Source organism: Panicum virgatum, chromosome 9N (assembly GCF_016808335.1).
Source record: "Panicum virgatum strain AP13 chromosome 9N, P.virgatum_v5, whole genome shotgun sequence".
Classification (NCBI taxonomy): domain Eukaryota; kingdom Viridiplantae; phylum Streptophyta; class Magnoliopsida; order Poales; family Poaceae; genus Panicum; species Panicum virgatum.
The window spans coordinates 75871582-75886601 of record NC_053153.1 but is presented as its reverse complement, the minus strand read 5'-3'; the positions used below and the strand labels follow the sequence as shown (position 1 = coordinate 75886601).

At 50.6% G+C, this 15020-nt stretch overlaps 2 protein-coding genes across 2 annotated transcripts; one reads left to right on the top strand and one right to left on the bottom strand.

Annotated features, from left to right (window-relative positions):
- Positions 1 to 8469: 8469 nt before the first annotated feature.
- LOC120689360 lies at positions 8470 to 10477 on the top strand. Its single transcript, XM_039971648.1, has 4 exons — positions 8470 to 9305; positions 9535 to 9697; positions 9790 to 10224; positions 10331 to 10477. The coding sequence occupies exons 1-4, from the start codon at positions 8470 to 8472 to the stop codon at positions 10475 to 10477; spliced, it is 1581 nt and encodes a 526-aa protein (XP_039827582.1).
- Positions 10478 to 11008: 531 nt separating this feature from the next.
- LOC120692166 (FRIGIDA-like protein 3) lies at positions 11009 to 14279 on the bottom strand. The gene is made up of 3 exons (XM_039975403.1): positions 13499 to 14279; positions 12068 to 12240; positions 11009 to 11974 (listed from the first exon to the last, which is right to left on the bottom strand). Exons 1-3 carry the CDS (start codon positions 14160 to 14162, stop codon positions 11273 to 11275), a joined length of 1539 nt encoding a protein of 512 aa, XP_039831337.1. The 5' UTR covers positions 14163 to 14279; the 3' UTR covers positions 11009 to 11272.
- Between the last annotated feature and the right edge of the window lie 741 nt (positions 14280 to 15020).

Here is a 15020-nt window from a genome sequence, read left to right as displayed (position 1 = left end):
AAATCCGGCCCGGCCTGGTCCATTTCATGCCCGGGCTGGTAGGCCCGTGTCCCGTGCCCGTGCCTGGGCCGTCACCCCCGCCCGTGGGCCGGCACGGAGTTAGCAGGCCGGCCCGGTAGTGGCCCGCTAACTCCAACGGTCGGGCGCGGCCGGCCCAGCCCAGCTGGCCAGGGGAGGGGGGAGTATATAACTCTGCCCGCCCGCGGCTCGCCCGCCCGTAACCCTAGCCCCCATTCCCTCGCGCCCCCCGTCGCCTGGCTCCCGCCACCGCTCCGCGACCGCAAGAGATTGCGCCTGGCCGCCTCTGCCATTCCGGCCGGCAAGCGGCGACCCGCACGGCCGCACCCGCTTCCGCCGCCGGCTTCTCGTCTTCCCTTCCGTCTCCTGTGAGTAGATCTCCGGTTCCGTCGCTCCGGTGAGCAGATCTCGCGCTCCTACGCACCTCGCTGGCTCGCTCCAATCCTGGCCGGAGTTCGCAGTAATCTTTGCCGTCTCGCCGTCGTTGTCTCTTCTCTCTACGGCTACGGGCTCCGGCTGCGCAGGTACTCTATTCCGTAAATGTAACCCTAACCCTAACCCTCATCTTCCATCTCCATTCTTTTCCCTACCCCTAACCCTCGTTTTTCATCTCCGTCTTGTCTCTTGTGCAGGTCTCGTGCACTCGGGGCCGCCGGCCGTTGAGGAACGGAGCCGCCGAGGGTTGATGCGAAGGTGGGCTACACCCTGAGGTCGTCGTGATGGACGACATGGAGGAGTACACTGTCAACGATGACCTCAGGGCGTGTGGCTTGCCCGCGGACGACGACGACGACCTGACTGCCGGCGCTGAGGCATTGTTCGGTAACAGTGTTGCTCCGATCAATGTCGATGCCCCTGATGATGCCGGCGCTGGTGCTGGAGGTGATGGCGTCGGCGTGTTGGCGACTCAGACGCCGGCCTCGACGCCTACTGCTTCTACTGCCAACAACATCGTGCTGAAGCGTGCCAGGTCTGGTGCCTGGAACGACTTCGAGCCGATCTTTGAGACCTTGCCCTCTGGCAAGCAGGTACGAATCGCTGCCAAGTGCCACCACTGTAATCATGTTCTGTCTGCTCGATCTGCTTCTGGTACTGGACCTCTGCTCCGTCACCAGACGCAATGCGTCAAGAAAGCTAAGCATGCTGCTTTAGTGCAGTCCCGCATCCAGTTCAATGGTGATGGTTCAGTCACTGGTTGGCAATACAAACCCGATGTTGCTCGGAGAGAACTGTGCCGGTTGATTTCTAGACTTGATTTGCCTCTTGGTTTTGGTTATGAAGAAGCATTTGAGGAGTACATTCAGCGTGCTCACAATCCTTGTTTTTCTAGAGTCTCTAGACAGACCACTACTAGAGATTTGAAAAAATACTTTCTTGAGCGTCGTACTTCTCTAATTGATAGTTTGCGTTCTGTTACATCTGTTTGCCTCACTTCTGACATTTGGTCGGGCAATGCTAAGGAAGACTATCTTACTGTGGTTGCTCATTTTGTTTCTGCTGATTGGGAGTTAGAGAAGAGAGTCATTGGGCTTAGGCTCATTGATTGCTCACATAATGGTGTTAACATTGCTGAACGTGTTGAATCTGTTGTTCATGAGTTTGGTTTGACAGATAAAATCTTTGATGTGACCCTTGATAATGCTTCTTCTAATTCCAGAGCTATGTCAAAGCTCATTCCTAAGTTTGTTGGTTATCTTGGTCCTGATCCTGCACCACTTGACAATGTTAACAGAGAAAATGACAATGCATTGCGTGGACTCTTGCACCAGCGATGCGCATGTCATATTATAAATCTCATTGTCAAATCTGGTTTGAAAAGGATCAAGTCTTATCTTGAGGCTTTTAGAACTGCAATATCTTATTTGAACTCTTCTAACTAACGCATTGGTGAATTTCATAACTATTGCATTGTTAAGGGGGTTAAACCACGCAAGTTTGGTTTGGATATGGATGTGAGATGAAACTCTACCTATCTCATGCTCAAGCATCTCATACCATACAAGGGCACTTTCTCGACCTTTATTGCTGCTAATTATGATTTGGTTAATGGTGAGCCACTACTCAGTGAAGGTCATTGGGCTGTTGCTGAGAAAATCATGGAGTTTCTTGGAATTTTTTATGAATCAACTGTTGCTTTGTTTGGTGTTTATTATCCAACTAGTCCTCTGATGCTGCATCATATCCTTGAAATTGCTTGTCATTTGCATGCCAGAGAGACTGATCCTTTGCTCATGAGCATTCTGACTCCTATGAAACTGAAGTTCCTCAAGTATTGGCAAAACATCCCTCTTTTATATTCCTTTGCTTTTGTTTTGGATCCAAGGGCCAAGATGAGAGGATTTCATAATGTTCTCCAACTTCTTTCTCAGGCTGTTGGTGTTGATTATTCTAATTACTTCACTGAGATAAGAGCTGAACTGTACAAACTGTATAATAAGTATGAAAACAAGTATGATGCAGTTAGGTTGCAGAGGCCCTCCAACATATCAGGATCATCTGGTAAGAAAAAAATGCTTAGGGTAAGATATATGGAGCTGTTGGTACAAGTTCCTCTTCTCCTGCTATTGCATCTACATCTTCTCCTGTTGTATCTGTGCCTCTTGTTTCAGAGTTGGCTTCCTACTTGGACAGCGACACTGTCACCTGCTTTGATGATGATTTTGACATAATAATTTGGTGGCATGAGCACAAACTGACATATCCCATTCTGTCCATACTAGTAAAAGATGTTATGTCTGTTCCAGTTTCTACTGTCTTTTTGGAATCTTGCTTTAGTCTCACTGGCAGGATGATCGAGGAGCGTCGACGACGCTTGGCGCCTCATAATGTGGAGTACTTGACCTGCGTCAAGGACTGGGAAGCTGCTGATGCAAGGGCGCATCATGATGTCAAGAAGTTGACGCGAGATTTGGAGTTAAAGTTTGGCATCAAGGACAATGCTGAAGAGCAGGCTGCTGTAAATGAGTAAGTACTTCACAAGTTCACATGAACATGTTTGATTATGCTATTATGAATTGTTCAGTTTCATAAATCATGATCATTGATTCTTCTCTTGTCTGTGTTTGCTAGGTCTGTCCCTGCCAATGGCTAGTCATGAGAAGTGAAGGCAAGGGGCAAGGCTGGGCCTAGGCAAGTTCCTGCAGCATCACCAAGTCAGCAGTAGTGTTTTGCAATTTGATCTTCTGTTTGTAATGTACTAATGAGTATGCTGAACTTGAACAATGTGATGTAATTTTGAACAATTATAGAGTTGGGTTGTACTCTTTTTTCCTTCATAGGGTTTCTCACAAGGGTGAGTTTTACCTAGGAAGATTTTTAATGAGGCTGCAACACTTGATCACATAGATCAAGTGTTAAAACAGCTTTATAATTGTATTATCACTTATCAGTTAAGTGATATTTTGCTATATGTGTCTCTGTGTGTGGCTGGCTGTGATCTGTGACCTTTTTTTTAAATTGCTTGCTAAATTTAGAGTAGGGTAAGATGTATTTTGAACTATGGGCTTCGGGCGGCCCGGCCTGTAGTGCCGGGCTCCAGCGAGCTGGGCCGGCACAAACAGGCCCGCGGGCCCGTGCTTGGGCTGCGGTAGAGCCCGTGGGCGGGCACGGCACGGCCCGACTTGATATTGGGCCGGGCCAGACACGGCACGGCTAAGAGCGGGCCAGGCCGGGCTCGTGCTAGGGCCGAGCCGGGCGGACCGAATGGCCATCTATACTCACTCTAGCAGCATCAACGCCTCGCACTACGGCGTGCCCAACTCACCGGTGGCGCCGAGCACGTGGAGCGGCACTTTCAGTACGTACGACCCCTCGGTGGAGCAGTCGTCGTCGACGCCGAGCTTCTGCGCCAGACATCAGCCGGTGGTCTTCAAGCCGGCTCCCCTTCGTGATACTCTCTGGGAAGTGATTCCTCGTCGCGACAGCAGCCGCCGTGGTCCTTGGTGGAGCGGCCTACGCCGCCGCCGCCGCCGCCGCCGCCGCCGCCGCCGCCGCCGAACCCGCCCCAGCTCCGCAGGGTGTAGACGTCGCGGGCGCGCCCTTCGACGGCTACATGCGCCTCCCCCAGTTTCAGCGGCCACCAATCCCGGACTCCATCGACAGCCACTGGCACTAACTCCTTCCAGCAATTGGGCCTGCGACCCTCGCTCCGGCGCCGCCGCTCCCTTCTCCGCCGGTGGTACGGTCACTACACCTGCCTCAGCCCGAGCCCGTACGCGCCCTTCGCCCCTCTGAAGTTGCCGTTCGCGAACCAGCCAGCGCCATCCTTCAACCATGTTCCTCGGCGTCGCACTGGGCATCGATGCCGAGCTCCAGCCTCCAGCTCCAATGGTCCTCAATCCGGCGCCGGCGCCACCGCCTCCTCCCTATGCGGCCACAACGCCAGCGGCCAGCCTCGACCCGTACGCCTCCGCCCGGTGGACCGCGCCGCTCGCTAACCAGGTCAGGCGACTCCGAGTTGGGGAGTTTCGCGAAAGAGATTATCCGCGGCGAGGGACCCAGCCGTTGCGATGATCCCGAATATCTCGGATTGAGTATCCCTTATTGCTCGATCAAAATACACGACGGCCAGGACTTGCGTGTTTGGGTGCTCGACGTGGTCTGGTGCGATGTGCCTACGGTGGGTGATGGGGAGCCACACGGCTCAGGATTTTACGGTCGACGGTCGACTGTAGCGTAGCGGAGGGGTCCTACGGTCGATTTTTTCACAACTTTTTTTCTGTTTTTAGAATTGTTTTTGTCATTTTCTAAGAAAAAAAGTTCAGACTTTTTTATGAGACAGATAATTTTTCAAGTGAAAATTTGGTGGGTAGAAAAAATTTCAAGAAACAATTTGGTGAGATAAAAAAAGTTTTTACGAGAAAAAAATTTGACAGAGAGAAATTTATCAAATAAACTGAAAAAATTGAAAAAACAAAATTGTACATCCAAATAAAAAACTCGGATAACATTTTTTCTAAAGATTTTTGTATGAAAAGAAGAAAAAAATAAATAAATAAGTGGATCTGGTCGGGGCCGCGCCTCCCGCCGCCAGCCCCGCCGGCGCCGCCGCCGCCTCTCGCCGCCAGCCCCACCACGCCTCCCACTCAGGCCGCATGGAGCAGAGGAAAAAGGAGGAAGAGAAGCATCGCCATAAAGCCGCGGGATCCAGATGGAGAGAGAAAGAGGGAAAGAAGTGGAATGGAAAGGGCAGGCGGAGAGATAAAGTCCCGTGGGACCCGCGCACGTGGGTGAAGAAAAAAATCGATTGCTCCAAGAGAAGGTTACGGTCGCTTGTAGATTCATCATTGGGACGGCTCAGCTGTGTTCGCCGCGCTGCTGCGCGCCGTCGTGCGTGTGGGGCAGGTGGGAGTGGAGGAGCTCCACAGTATCGCCCAGGCCGTGGCGTCGCCCTGGGACGGTGTCGCTCTGGGATGGCGTCGCTCGGGCCGTGTGGATGATTCCATCACAGCTAGGGGTCGAATCAAGCGGTGGATTTGGAGTGCTCCAGCCTCTCCTACCGCCGCTGGAACCATGAAACCTCTTTTAAACTTCTTTTATAATTTTTTGATATGAATACACTATGAGGAGAGGCTAAAGTTGTTTAGAGTTAGAAGAAAATCTCCCCTAATAATTATCCTGAATCCACCACTGATCACAGCAGTTAGTGATCACATCAGTTAGTGATGGGCGTCGCAAACCGTAAACTCGAGTACGTCGCGTCCTCTGGGAGCTGCCGGTGGACGAGGACGATGGCTCTGGCACGGCGGACCTTGGAGGTGGTGGGGGTGGACCAGGACATGGACGAGACGTCCTGTGACGGAACCGCCAAATTAAAACTCTAATTAGCGTAATGGCCGTCATTTGAACACATCGGGCGCATTAGCTTAACGGTTTAATTTGGCGATCCTTTCTCAACCCACGTCCCGATCGAAATATCACCGATAGTCCCATGCGAAGGTGGGCGCAGATGGTACAAGCATGACGCATATTTGAAAATACAACACATATACACAAGACCTTACCTTAAGTTTTACAAACCACGTTTGAATAAATACATAATTTACAACCTTGCATTACTGAAACCCGGGTTCAACTAGAGGAAAGTGGCCTACAACTATCAAAAGTATGCCCTATGGAGATCCATATCTAAACGTCTGGCTCCACAACCTCACATCCCTCTGCATCCCGGCGGATGAACTTGACGCAGCAGGGACAGAAGTCTACGTCTGCGTGTCCTGAAATAATTGTGGCAACAAACCCTGAGTATACTAATACTCAGCAAGGCTTACCCGACAAGTGGGTATAACTTAGCCCACATATCTAGACATGCAAGTCTTTTGGCTGGTGGTTAGCTTGCAGAAAACAGCGACTAAGTAATTCCTCACTTTCCTTATTTTTAGTCCAAGTTCTATATAAATTAACCTATTCTAATATTTGCATAACCAAATCTAGAGCAAATATAGTGGAACAATAAATAACAATTCATATGTTCATCAACATGGTATAACCATTTTTCCTTCACAACACTACGCTGCGACGCAGTGATCAAGGTGCTCATATCCGAGAGCGACTGACGGCGAATCGATTCGATTTAACCTTGCAAGGTGAACCTAACCAACACGGCACGCGTATGCCCCGTCGGACCTCACGCACCAACCCTTCTCCTCCCCGCCTCGAACTACAGAACCGCCCCACCTTCATATAGTCAGCCGAGCTCAATGAGAGACCACCAAAAGTAAACATATGCATCCCATTTCTCCGCGACTACTCGACTCGCCCTAAGGGGTGGTGATGAAGTTCTGTACTTTCGAAGCGAGGCAGTATTAGGCTTACCGGTTTCGACTACCTCCTACTCCCGGCATGCGGTTAGTACAGTTCAAACATGATCAGCAGGGCCAACAACGGCTCGGTCCTTAACCGACACAGGCAGAACTACACCTCTCCCGCCCGGTCTCAGATTCTATTTTTTCTTTCACTCCAAGACTTTCATCCATATTTAGTAACTCATATCTGGAAATATAAACTATCCTATATCTCGCGAGTAACCAAGAATTACTCGATTTCTACCGAACCCTATCTAGCATAGTATTTCTATCGTCATATACATACTAGTACAACTCAAGAGAACCTAGGGTTCATGCAACTAGGGTTTCAAACAACTCCTAAACATAATGCACAAGTAATAAATACATATCTAGGTGTCATAATTTAAATTAATAGGATGTGCACCGGAGCTTGCCTTCGGGCTGCTGCTCAGAGCTAGGGGCAGACAGGCCTTGGGCCGGATCCTTGCGAACCCCCTGTTGGACTTGCTCCGGGTGCTCTTTCGCCTCCGCGATCACTTCATATACGATTCCTTCGGCGGCGGCGTCTACACGTATGCACATGACATGATAATGTATGCAAATACGATATGCAACAACAATCTTTGAAATGTCCAAGTAGAAACACTTCAAATTTACCCAATTCTACATCCAACAGTTCTAATAAAACCCGGAATATCCGGATTCATATCCGGAGTATCCGGACTCCGAAGTCCGGAGTTTCCGGGCCTATACCCGGAGTTTCCCCCGGAGTATCCCAAACCCGGAGTATCCGGGCTTATACCCGGAGTTTCGCCCGGAGTGTTCAAAACCCGGAGTATCCGGGCTTATACCCGGAGTCTCCGGGCTTGACAGCATTTTCGCCCCAAAAACTGAAATCTTGATTTTTGGCAAAACCACCTCACCAAATTTGAAACCCTCTTAAATCCTAGTTGAAGGGTGCATATAGAGATGATTGACCAAAGGAAATCACCTAGAACATCCTAAAACAACAAAATCGGCGAGCCCTATCTTCTAGTACCTTGAGCTAGTTTCTCTTGCAAGAAAACTCGAATACGATGTCGCCCCAAGGTGGAATACTTGTAGAAGATGATCCCCGCACCGAGTGAAGCTCCCTTGGCCTTGGAATCAAGTTGAAATGAAAGATTTCGGAATCTAGAGCTTAGGGTAGAGGGAGAGCTCGTGAGGGAGGTGAGAGAGAGGTAAAGAGAGAGTGAGAGTGAGAGTGAGGGATAGAGAGAGTGATATTTTCTATTTAAATGATTATGAGGTTTAGATGATCAAATTATAGAAATAAAAACTCCACGCCCGAAGTATCCGGGACAATGGCCGGAGTATCCGGTTGTTACACGTCCGCACGGCAGGTGCTCTCCAGGCAGCGGCAGCCGGCAGCCGGAAGAGCTAGCCGACGGTTTGTTCTGCTCGTAATCCGGTAGGACTCGGTGCTGGAATCCGACCCGACCCGGCCGAACGCTCGGCGTCCCGTGAACCCGTCCGTTCCGAGAACCCGCATTATATAAATGCGCCCGCAGCCCGCAAAATCCTCAACGGCAGATTCACAAGTCGCAACGCAATCCATCTGGTTTGAGCCTCGACGCCCCCCGAGATCGCCATGGACGGGAATCATCAGAGCGCCGCCGCCGCCCGGATGGACCCCGCCGCCGAGCTCGGCGCCTACTTCCGTGTGATGCGGCTCGGCGACGACCCCTCGCCGCGGGAGCAGCAGGTGGTGCCCGTGCCGGCCGCGAGGGCCGGAATTCAGATGCAGCTCCAGGCGGAGGCGGGGCATTACTATCTCCCGCTGCCGCCGAACTACGTCGTGGGCGAGAGCTCGGAGGGCGCCGGCTACGTCCCGCCCTACGCCTCCTGCAGCGCCGGCGGCTTCTACAACTCTCACTTCGGCGCGCACAGCCCGCGCCTCAACGCCGCACCCGCCCCGCCGTCGACGCCGAATAAGCCGGTCGCTGGCGTCGCCGCGCCCCACCCTTCGGAGTCGTCGCACCCGTCGTCGACGCCGAGCCCCAGCGCCGCCCACTTCCAGCTTGTGCCCAGCGCCCCTCACCTCGCCAGCGACTCCTGCTCCAGCCTCAACCCGTACGCCTCCGCTTTCCAGAGCACGCTGAGCGCTAACCCGGTGGACTACCAACCCTGGATCCCCACGCCTGCCCGCTACTACTACCCGACGCTGGAGCAGGTCCGCTCGCGCCTGCACCGCCGCCCGATGGATCCCGACCTCCTGAGGTTCCCTGAGACGGCGGCCCACGTGGACCGCCTGCTCCGGGAGGGCGACGAGCAGGTGCGCCGGAGCGTGCTCGCCAGGGTCAGGAGCGACGTGCTCAGCGTCACGGGAACCAGCGAGAGGCAGGCCGTTTTCCTCGCGCTGGTTCGCGCCTGCGCGGGGCGGCCCGACGAGCTCCAGCACATCATCCAGGCCCTGTACAAGGGCAATGGCTTTCTGATGGGCGTTGCCAAGCACAATTACGGGTACGTTCCCCTTCTGGGAAAATAATCGAGCCTGGCCTTTCCTTTCTGATCAATCTTTGAAATTGTACCTCCTCTAAAAAAAGATCCCTCAATCAATTTTGCGAAAAAATTGGTACTGCCTCCTTTAATTTGGCTGGCATGATCGCTTGAGTAGATAGATACTCGAATCGAAACTGAGAAGAAATCGCAAATGCTCAGACAATAATTCCTTTTACATTACACGGCGCAGGTTGGCAACTGTTGTGAAGGAGCTCGCCAGGGCCCTGGTGCCTCACCCCCAGCTGCTCGTGCTGCTCATCTGCTGGCTCATCCGTGAACGCCTCATGGAACAGTGCAATGGCGGGGAGCTGCTTCAGTACTGCTTCACCAAGATGTCTTACGAGGACAGCAAGGTATGAACATGCCATACTTGCTGTTAATTCTGACCTGACGTCATTTTGCCGACTCCTCTTCTGCTGATGATTATTCACTTGGTTTCTTCCAGGTCATAATCCAGTTCGCCACCTTCATCGTCGACGAGCTGCTCTTCTCGTCGTTCGGGTCGAGGTGCCTGGCACAATGCCTGGTGTACGCGAGGAACGGCGAGCTCCGGGCCCTCGAGAACATCATCCTGAACCGCACCGTCGAGATCGCCATGGGCCAGTACAGCAACTACTTCCTGCAGCGCGCCATCGAGTGCGGCAGCGAGCTCCTCCAGGTGGCCATCGCCGACCGCGTGGCGGCGGACGTGGCCAGCCTGTCCCTGGACCGGTTCGGGAGCTACGTGGTGGAGGCCTCCTTCCTCCTCGCGCGCACGCCGGTGCCGCTGCAGCGCCTGCTCGCCGCGTTCATGAGCCTCCGAGGCAACGAGCTCGCCGATCTGGTGCGGGGCAGCTACTCCAACTACGTCGTCTCCAAGCTGCTCGACGACGCCAAGAACGTGAGCCCTCGCTCGTTACCTGCCACGTCAACTGATTAGATCTGATTCTCCATTGATATAACTTGTTTGTCTCTGACTTGTGGTTGACTGGTGGCATGCGATGCAGCACTTCCCGCAGGAGGCGAGGTTGCTGGCGCGGCGGATCGAGGGGCTCCCAATGGCGGTCCAGCGCGAGATGCACGCGCGGGGGGTGATGAGGGCCGTCGGCAAGCTGAACCACAGGCACCTAGGCAGCCACCGCACGCTATACTAGCGGAGATGTTGTTCGATCTGTAGTGATTGTTCTTCAAGTATGTCATGTCATGTAGGCCAAGCGGCGTTTTGTGTCATTTGTAGTAGTGCGTGTTCGTGTAGCCGTCTGTTGGGTTGGTGAGGTCCATATTTTGGTTTGTTTTGCTTGTATCCCCGTGCAATGTGCACGGTTACTGACTGTTTCTGTAGGCTTGATTCGCTATGGAGAGGTATGAAATGAGGAAGTCCTATTGTGCATGCAGCCTTCTTAGCTTTGCAGTTTGCACGTTCAAAACAATGAAACATAACACAGTTTGTTTGTTTTTTTAAGAAAGAAACATTTTTGTACATGCTTCAGGACCACGTTACAGCTGGTTAAAACAAACAGTTTAAGCAACAATCAATGTGCAAATCATGGCAAGCAATGGGGATGGGCGCATTGGGGGTGAAAAGTAACAAACTATTCGCCGGCCTAACAAAGAATGCAATATATAGTGAGGATTGTGACATGGAACCCATAAGTATGTTAACAAAACGAACAGATCCATAAGTATGTTAACAAAACGAACAGATCACAATTAATCATATCACTCGATTGTTTCTCCTATTTTATAGGATAGATAGATGTCACCGTGAAAAGCAGCAACAATATTTTGGCAGAAAAAAATAGTCCCACAAAATGCTAACTGGTGAAACAACCATTCCCGTGTAACACAAGAAGATGTTTGAATTTGAAGATTATATATACAATTTAGCATTTACAAAGGGGCCAGAGCTCATTCTGGAGCCCAAAGTTCCAATGTTAGCCGAATCCTCTTCATTTAGGATCATAAGTTGACATATTGGACAAGGAATAGTTATAAGATGAACCCTTCTTGCCTGATGATCGGGAGACAGCCGCGAGGGGATCTCCAGAATAGAGCCTTGACCTTGACGACGCACGCCCACTTGGAACATTCAAAGCACTTGGTCCAGGAGCAAAAGTGCTGGACCTATATGGCCTGGAGGACATTGCTTCATAACCTGCCAAGCCACCGTATTGAGTCGGAACAGCAGGCGCAACAGGGACCTGACTTTGGATGCCAACTGGACCATGATTCCCAGTAACTACTTGTGAAATCTGAGTGATCGCAGGTAGTATATTCGGGTTTAAAACAGTTTGATACTGATTTGGTGCCACAGCAGTATGGATGCTCTGCCTTGGGGTAAATTGTTGACTAGGAGTTCCAGCTGAATGGACATTCTGGCCTGAAGAACCTAGCGCCACATTGTCTACCTTTGATCTCTTAGCAGGCTGCATCAGCTGCTGTATCTTTTGCTGCTGCTCAATGTTCTTGCTAACTTGTTGAGCAGCTGCCACCGCTGCGGCAGCAGCTCTCTTTCTCTCTGCACTTTGCTGCTCTAACTGTGCCACCCGCTTGTTGGCTTCTTCAAAAATAGGCAGTTCTTCTAGCTTATGTTCTTTAATGAACTTCTGCAATATTCTGAGCAGCGTGCGCTCTTTTTCATCAGCTGCATTCTGCCAAAGTCCAAGATAGTTTCAGAAATAAGAACTGACGTACAACTTTGGCGTAAAATGTTCATAACAAACATTACTGGAGCAGACATGTACCTGAGAGCCAGGACCATCTCCCCTGATGCGGATCATCTTCCCAGCTAATGCAGCAGCACTAATGTATGACTTCAGAACAGGATTCAAAGGATACTTGTGCACTACATTAAGAGCTTGAATGAATTTGACCGCCTCAAGCTGTTTACTTTTCTGTTTCATTTTCTCAATGAGAACTGGTACAAAGAAAAGTTTCATTTCAAGGTCAATTTTTTCACCTAAGAACTGTTACAAACATTGAAACTGGAACAGGAAACAACATTACTGACATGATTTTTTATAACAACAAACACAGAGCTGTCCCTGGAAGGCTGACGAATAGACTATAGTGTATTATATGAATAAATACATGAAACATGCCTATGATTAAATCTAGTTGGCGGCATTTCTTTAAAACCACTCAAGAGCATGTTTGATGTCAAGCAGAGCTGTCAAAGACATTCAATGCCTCCTGATTAGAATCCAAAAATCTTCCTAAACTACAAATAAAAAAGATTCAATTTATAAAGCAAGAGAAAATGATAGAAAGAAACAACACATTTATAGAGAAGCACACACTGTTAAGACACAGCTTAAAGGATTCCATAAAGAACAGTGCATCTACCGAACAGGTGAAGAAATACAATTGCCAACAAGATATATGAGAACATAAGAAGAGCAACAATAATTTGGCAGCATATGACCAAGCATACTCACATACTGATAAGATAACGACATAACTTTCTTTCAAAATGGATAACGACATAACTAGGAAGAAGGAACAGCATCATATAGAGGTTAATTATCAGAATGGTGCGAATTTGAGTACAGAAATAACAAGTTGGATTAATTAGCAAATGTAGTGAAGTCTGATTTGAATTGACTGAAGCATCAATGAGTTAGCTTAGGAATTATACAGAACTAAAGGGTGCCAAATATCCTGACCATTGAGTTGGTCAATTTTAAGTAATAGCACCAAATACCATGACCATGTCAGATTCAAGTGGAATTTGGCGTGTCCCCAAACAATCTGCCAAATCTAGTACTTGCAAGTCGCAACCGAGTTGGACAAGTGACGCCCGCATCTGTGTCAATCAGGGGAAGCACAGGCTATATGCCTAGGCTCACTTTCATTGTCTGGGCAGGGAACCAACCGGCCAACCAAACACTCTCCATGCCAGCTCTTTAAGGTGAAAATACAGGAGGATAGCACTCCTAAACAGGCCCTAAAACGTAAGCATTCTAACACAAAACACGATGGCATGGCATGGATCACTGCAAATAACATGTAAACCAACTACCGCTACAAGCATCATCCTGAATCCGCAGGCCAGATGAGTGGCTAGCCAACTTAGTTGGACAATTCAGCACACAACAACAATAATGCTAGCATTCCATAGTCCATAGAACACAACGAAACCAACAAATTATCGTACACAAAGAAAATGTACTTACCAGGCATATGCTGGTCGAGGTCGAGCCCAAGGCCAACGAACGCATCGACGGCGCGCTCCCGGCTGGCGATCAACACGATGAGATCTAGCACCTCGCCGGCGCCGCCCACATCTTCAACCAGCCCAAACACCCCCACGAGAAGCAGGAATGCGAACGTCTCCTGCTTAAACATCGCCTCCGGCCCGATACGCTTGCCTCGTTTCCAGTCCGCCGCGACAGCTCTGGCCTCGTCGCGCGCCTCCGGCGACGGCTTCACTCCAATCGCGCGTAGCCGGTCGAGCAGGCCGATGAGCAGGCGGCAGGACACCTTGATGTCCCCATCGCTCTTGACCACCTCCGGCGGGGCGCGGCAGAAACCCGCGGCCGCGGAGAGGACCAGAAGCCCCGGATCGGGCGCCACCAGGAGCGCGGCGTCGAGGGCGCGCGCGGGCTCCTTGAGCTCGTCCCTGTGCTCGGTGAGGTGCGCGCGAAGCCCGGCGCCGTCCATCGCGGAGCATATTATTTCGAGCTCCGAGAAGCCGGCGAGGCGGGCGGCGAGGGTGGAGTCGAGGCCGGCGGCGTGGGACTCGACGGCGCGCCACGCGGCGGTGAAGGCGGAGAGGGCCGTGGAGTAGTTCTGGAGGGAAGCGATCGCGGCCGGGATGGACTGCGCCGCGTCGGCCATGGCTACGATGTCCGAGACCCTATCGAGGTTTGTGATTCGACGGATGCGGGTGGAGCCCCGCTTTCCTCCCGAAAGGTGGACGGGCGGAGGCCGGAGGCGAAAGGTGGAAGAAGAAAGGGACACGGGTCGTCGCTCGTTGGGTCCAAATTAAGTACAAGTCCACCATTGGGCCGGCCCATATAAATGTGGCCCAAGAAACCCCAAGACCACACAAGGCCACAACTGAAAAGGTAAGCTCCATGTTTAAACCACCCAGAGCTACATGTTTAAACCAGAACTTTGCTTCCAGAGAGACCGGAACAATAACATGTAAAAACATAAACCATAGTAGAGTAAAAGGAATCAAATCGGAAGCAGTTCCCCAAGAAGGTCGTGGCGATCTACCAAATCGACGTGACCGTGAAATTATGAATGCCATGCAACTGAACATCGTCCCGTGAAATTATAGGTTGTTTTGATATTTCTAGATGCATAATTTTTCTTATGTATCTAGACATAGTGTATATCTAAGTGTATATTAAAGAGTATGCACCTAAAAATGGTAAACGATCTATAATTTGAAATGGAGGGAGGAATTGTGATGATATCAAGTAGGAGTAATCAGTATTCACTTAGCATCGTCTGTTCAAAGTTCCAATGTAAAATGACAGGGAAATGCTCGAGGCTTCCCGCTTCCATATTAGCAACACCAATTCATCAGACAGCGTCAGGTTTCTTGATGGAAATAGAATGATTGGTATGCCAGTGCATTGCTGCTCTGCTATGGTCGTGCCTCAACCAATTTCTGAGAAGCAGCATATAAAGACCTGACAAGATAAAACTGACGAGCCTATAAAGACCTGGAATTAGCTAGAAGAG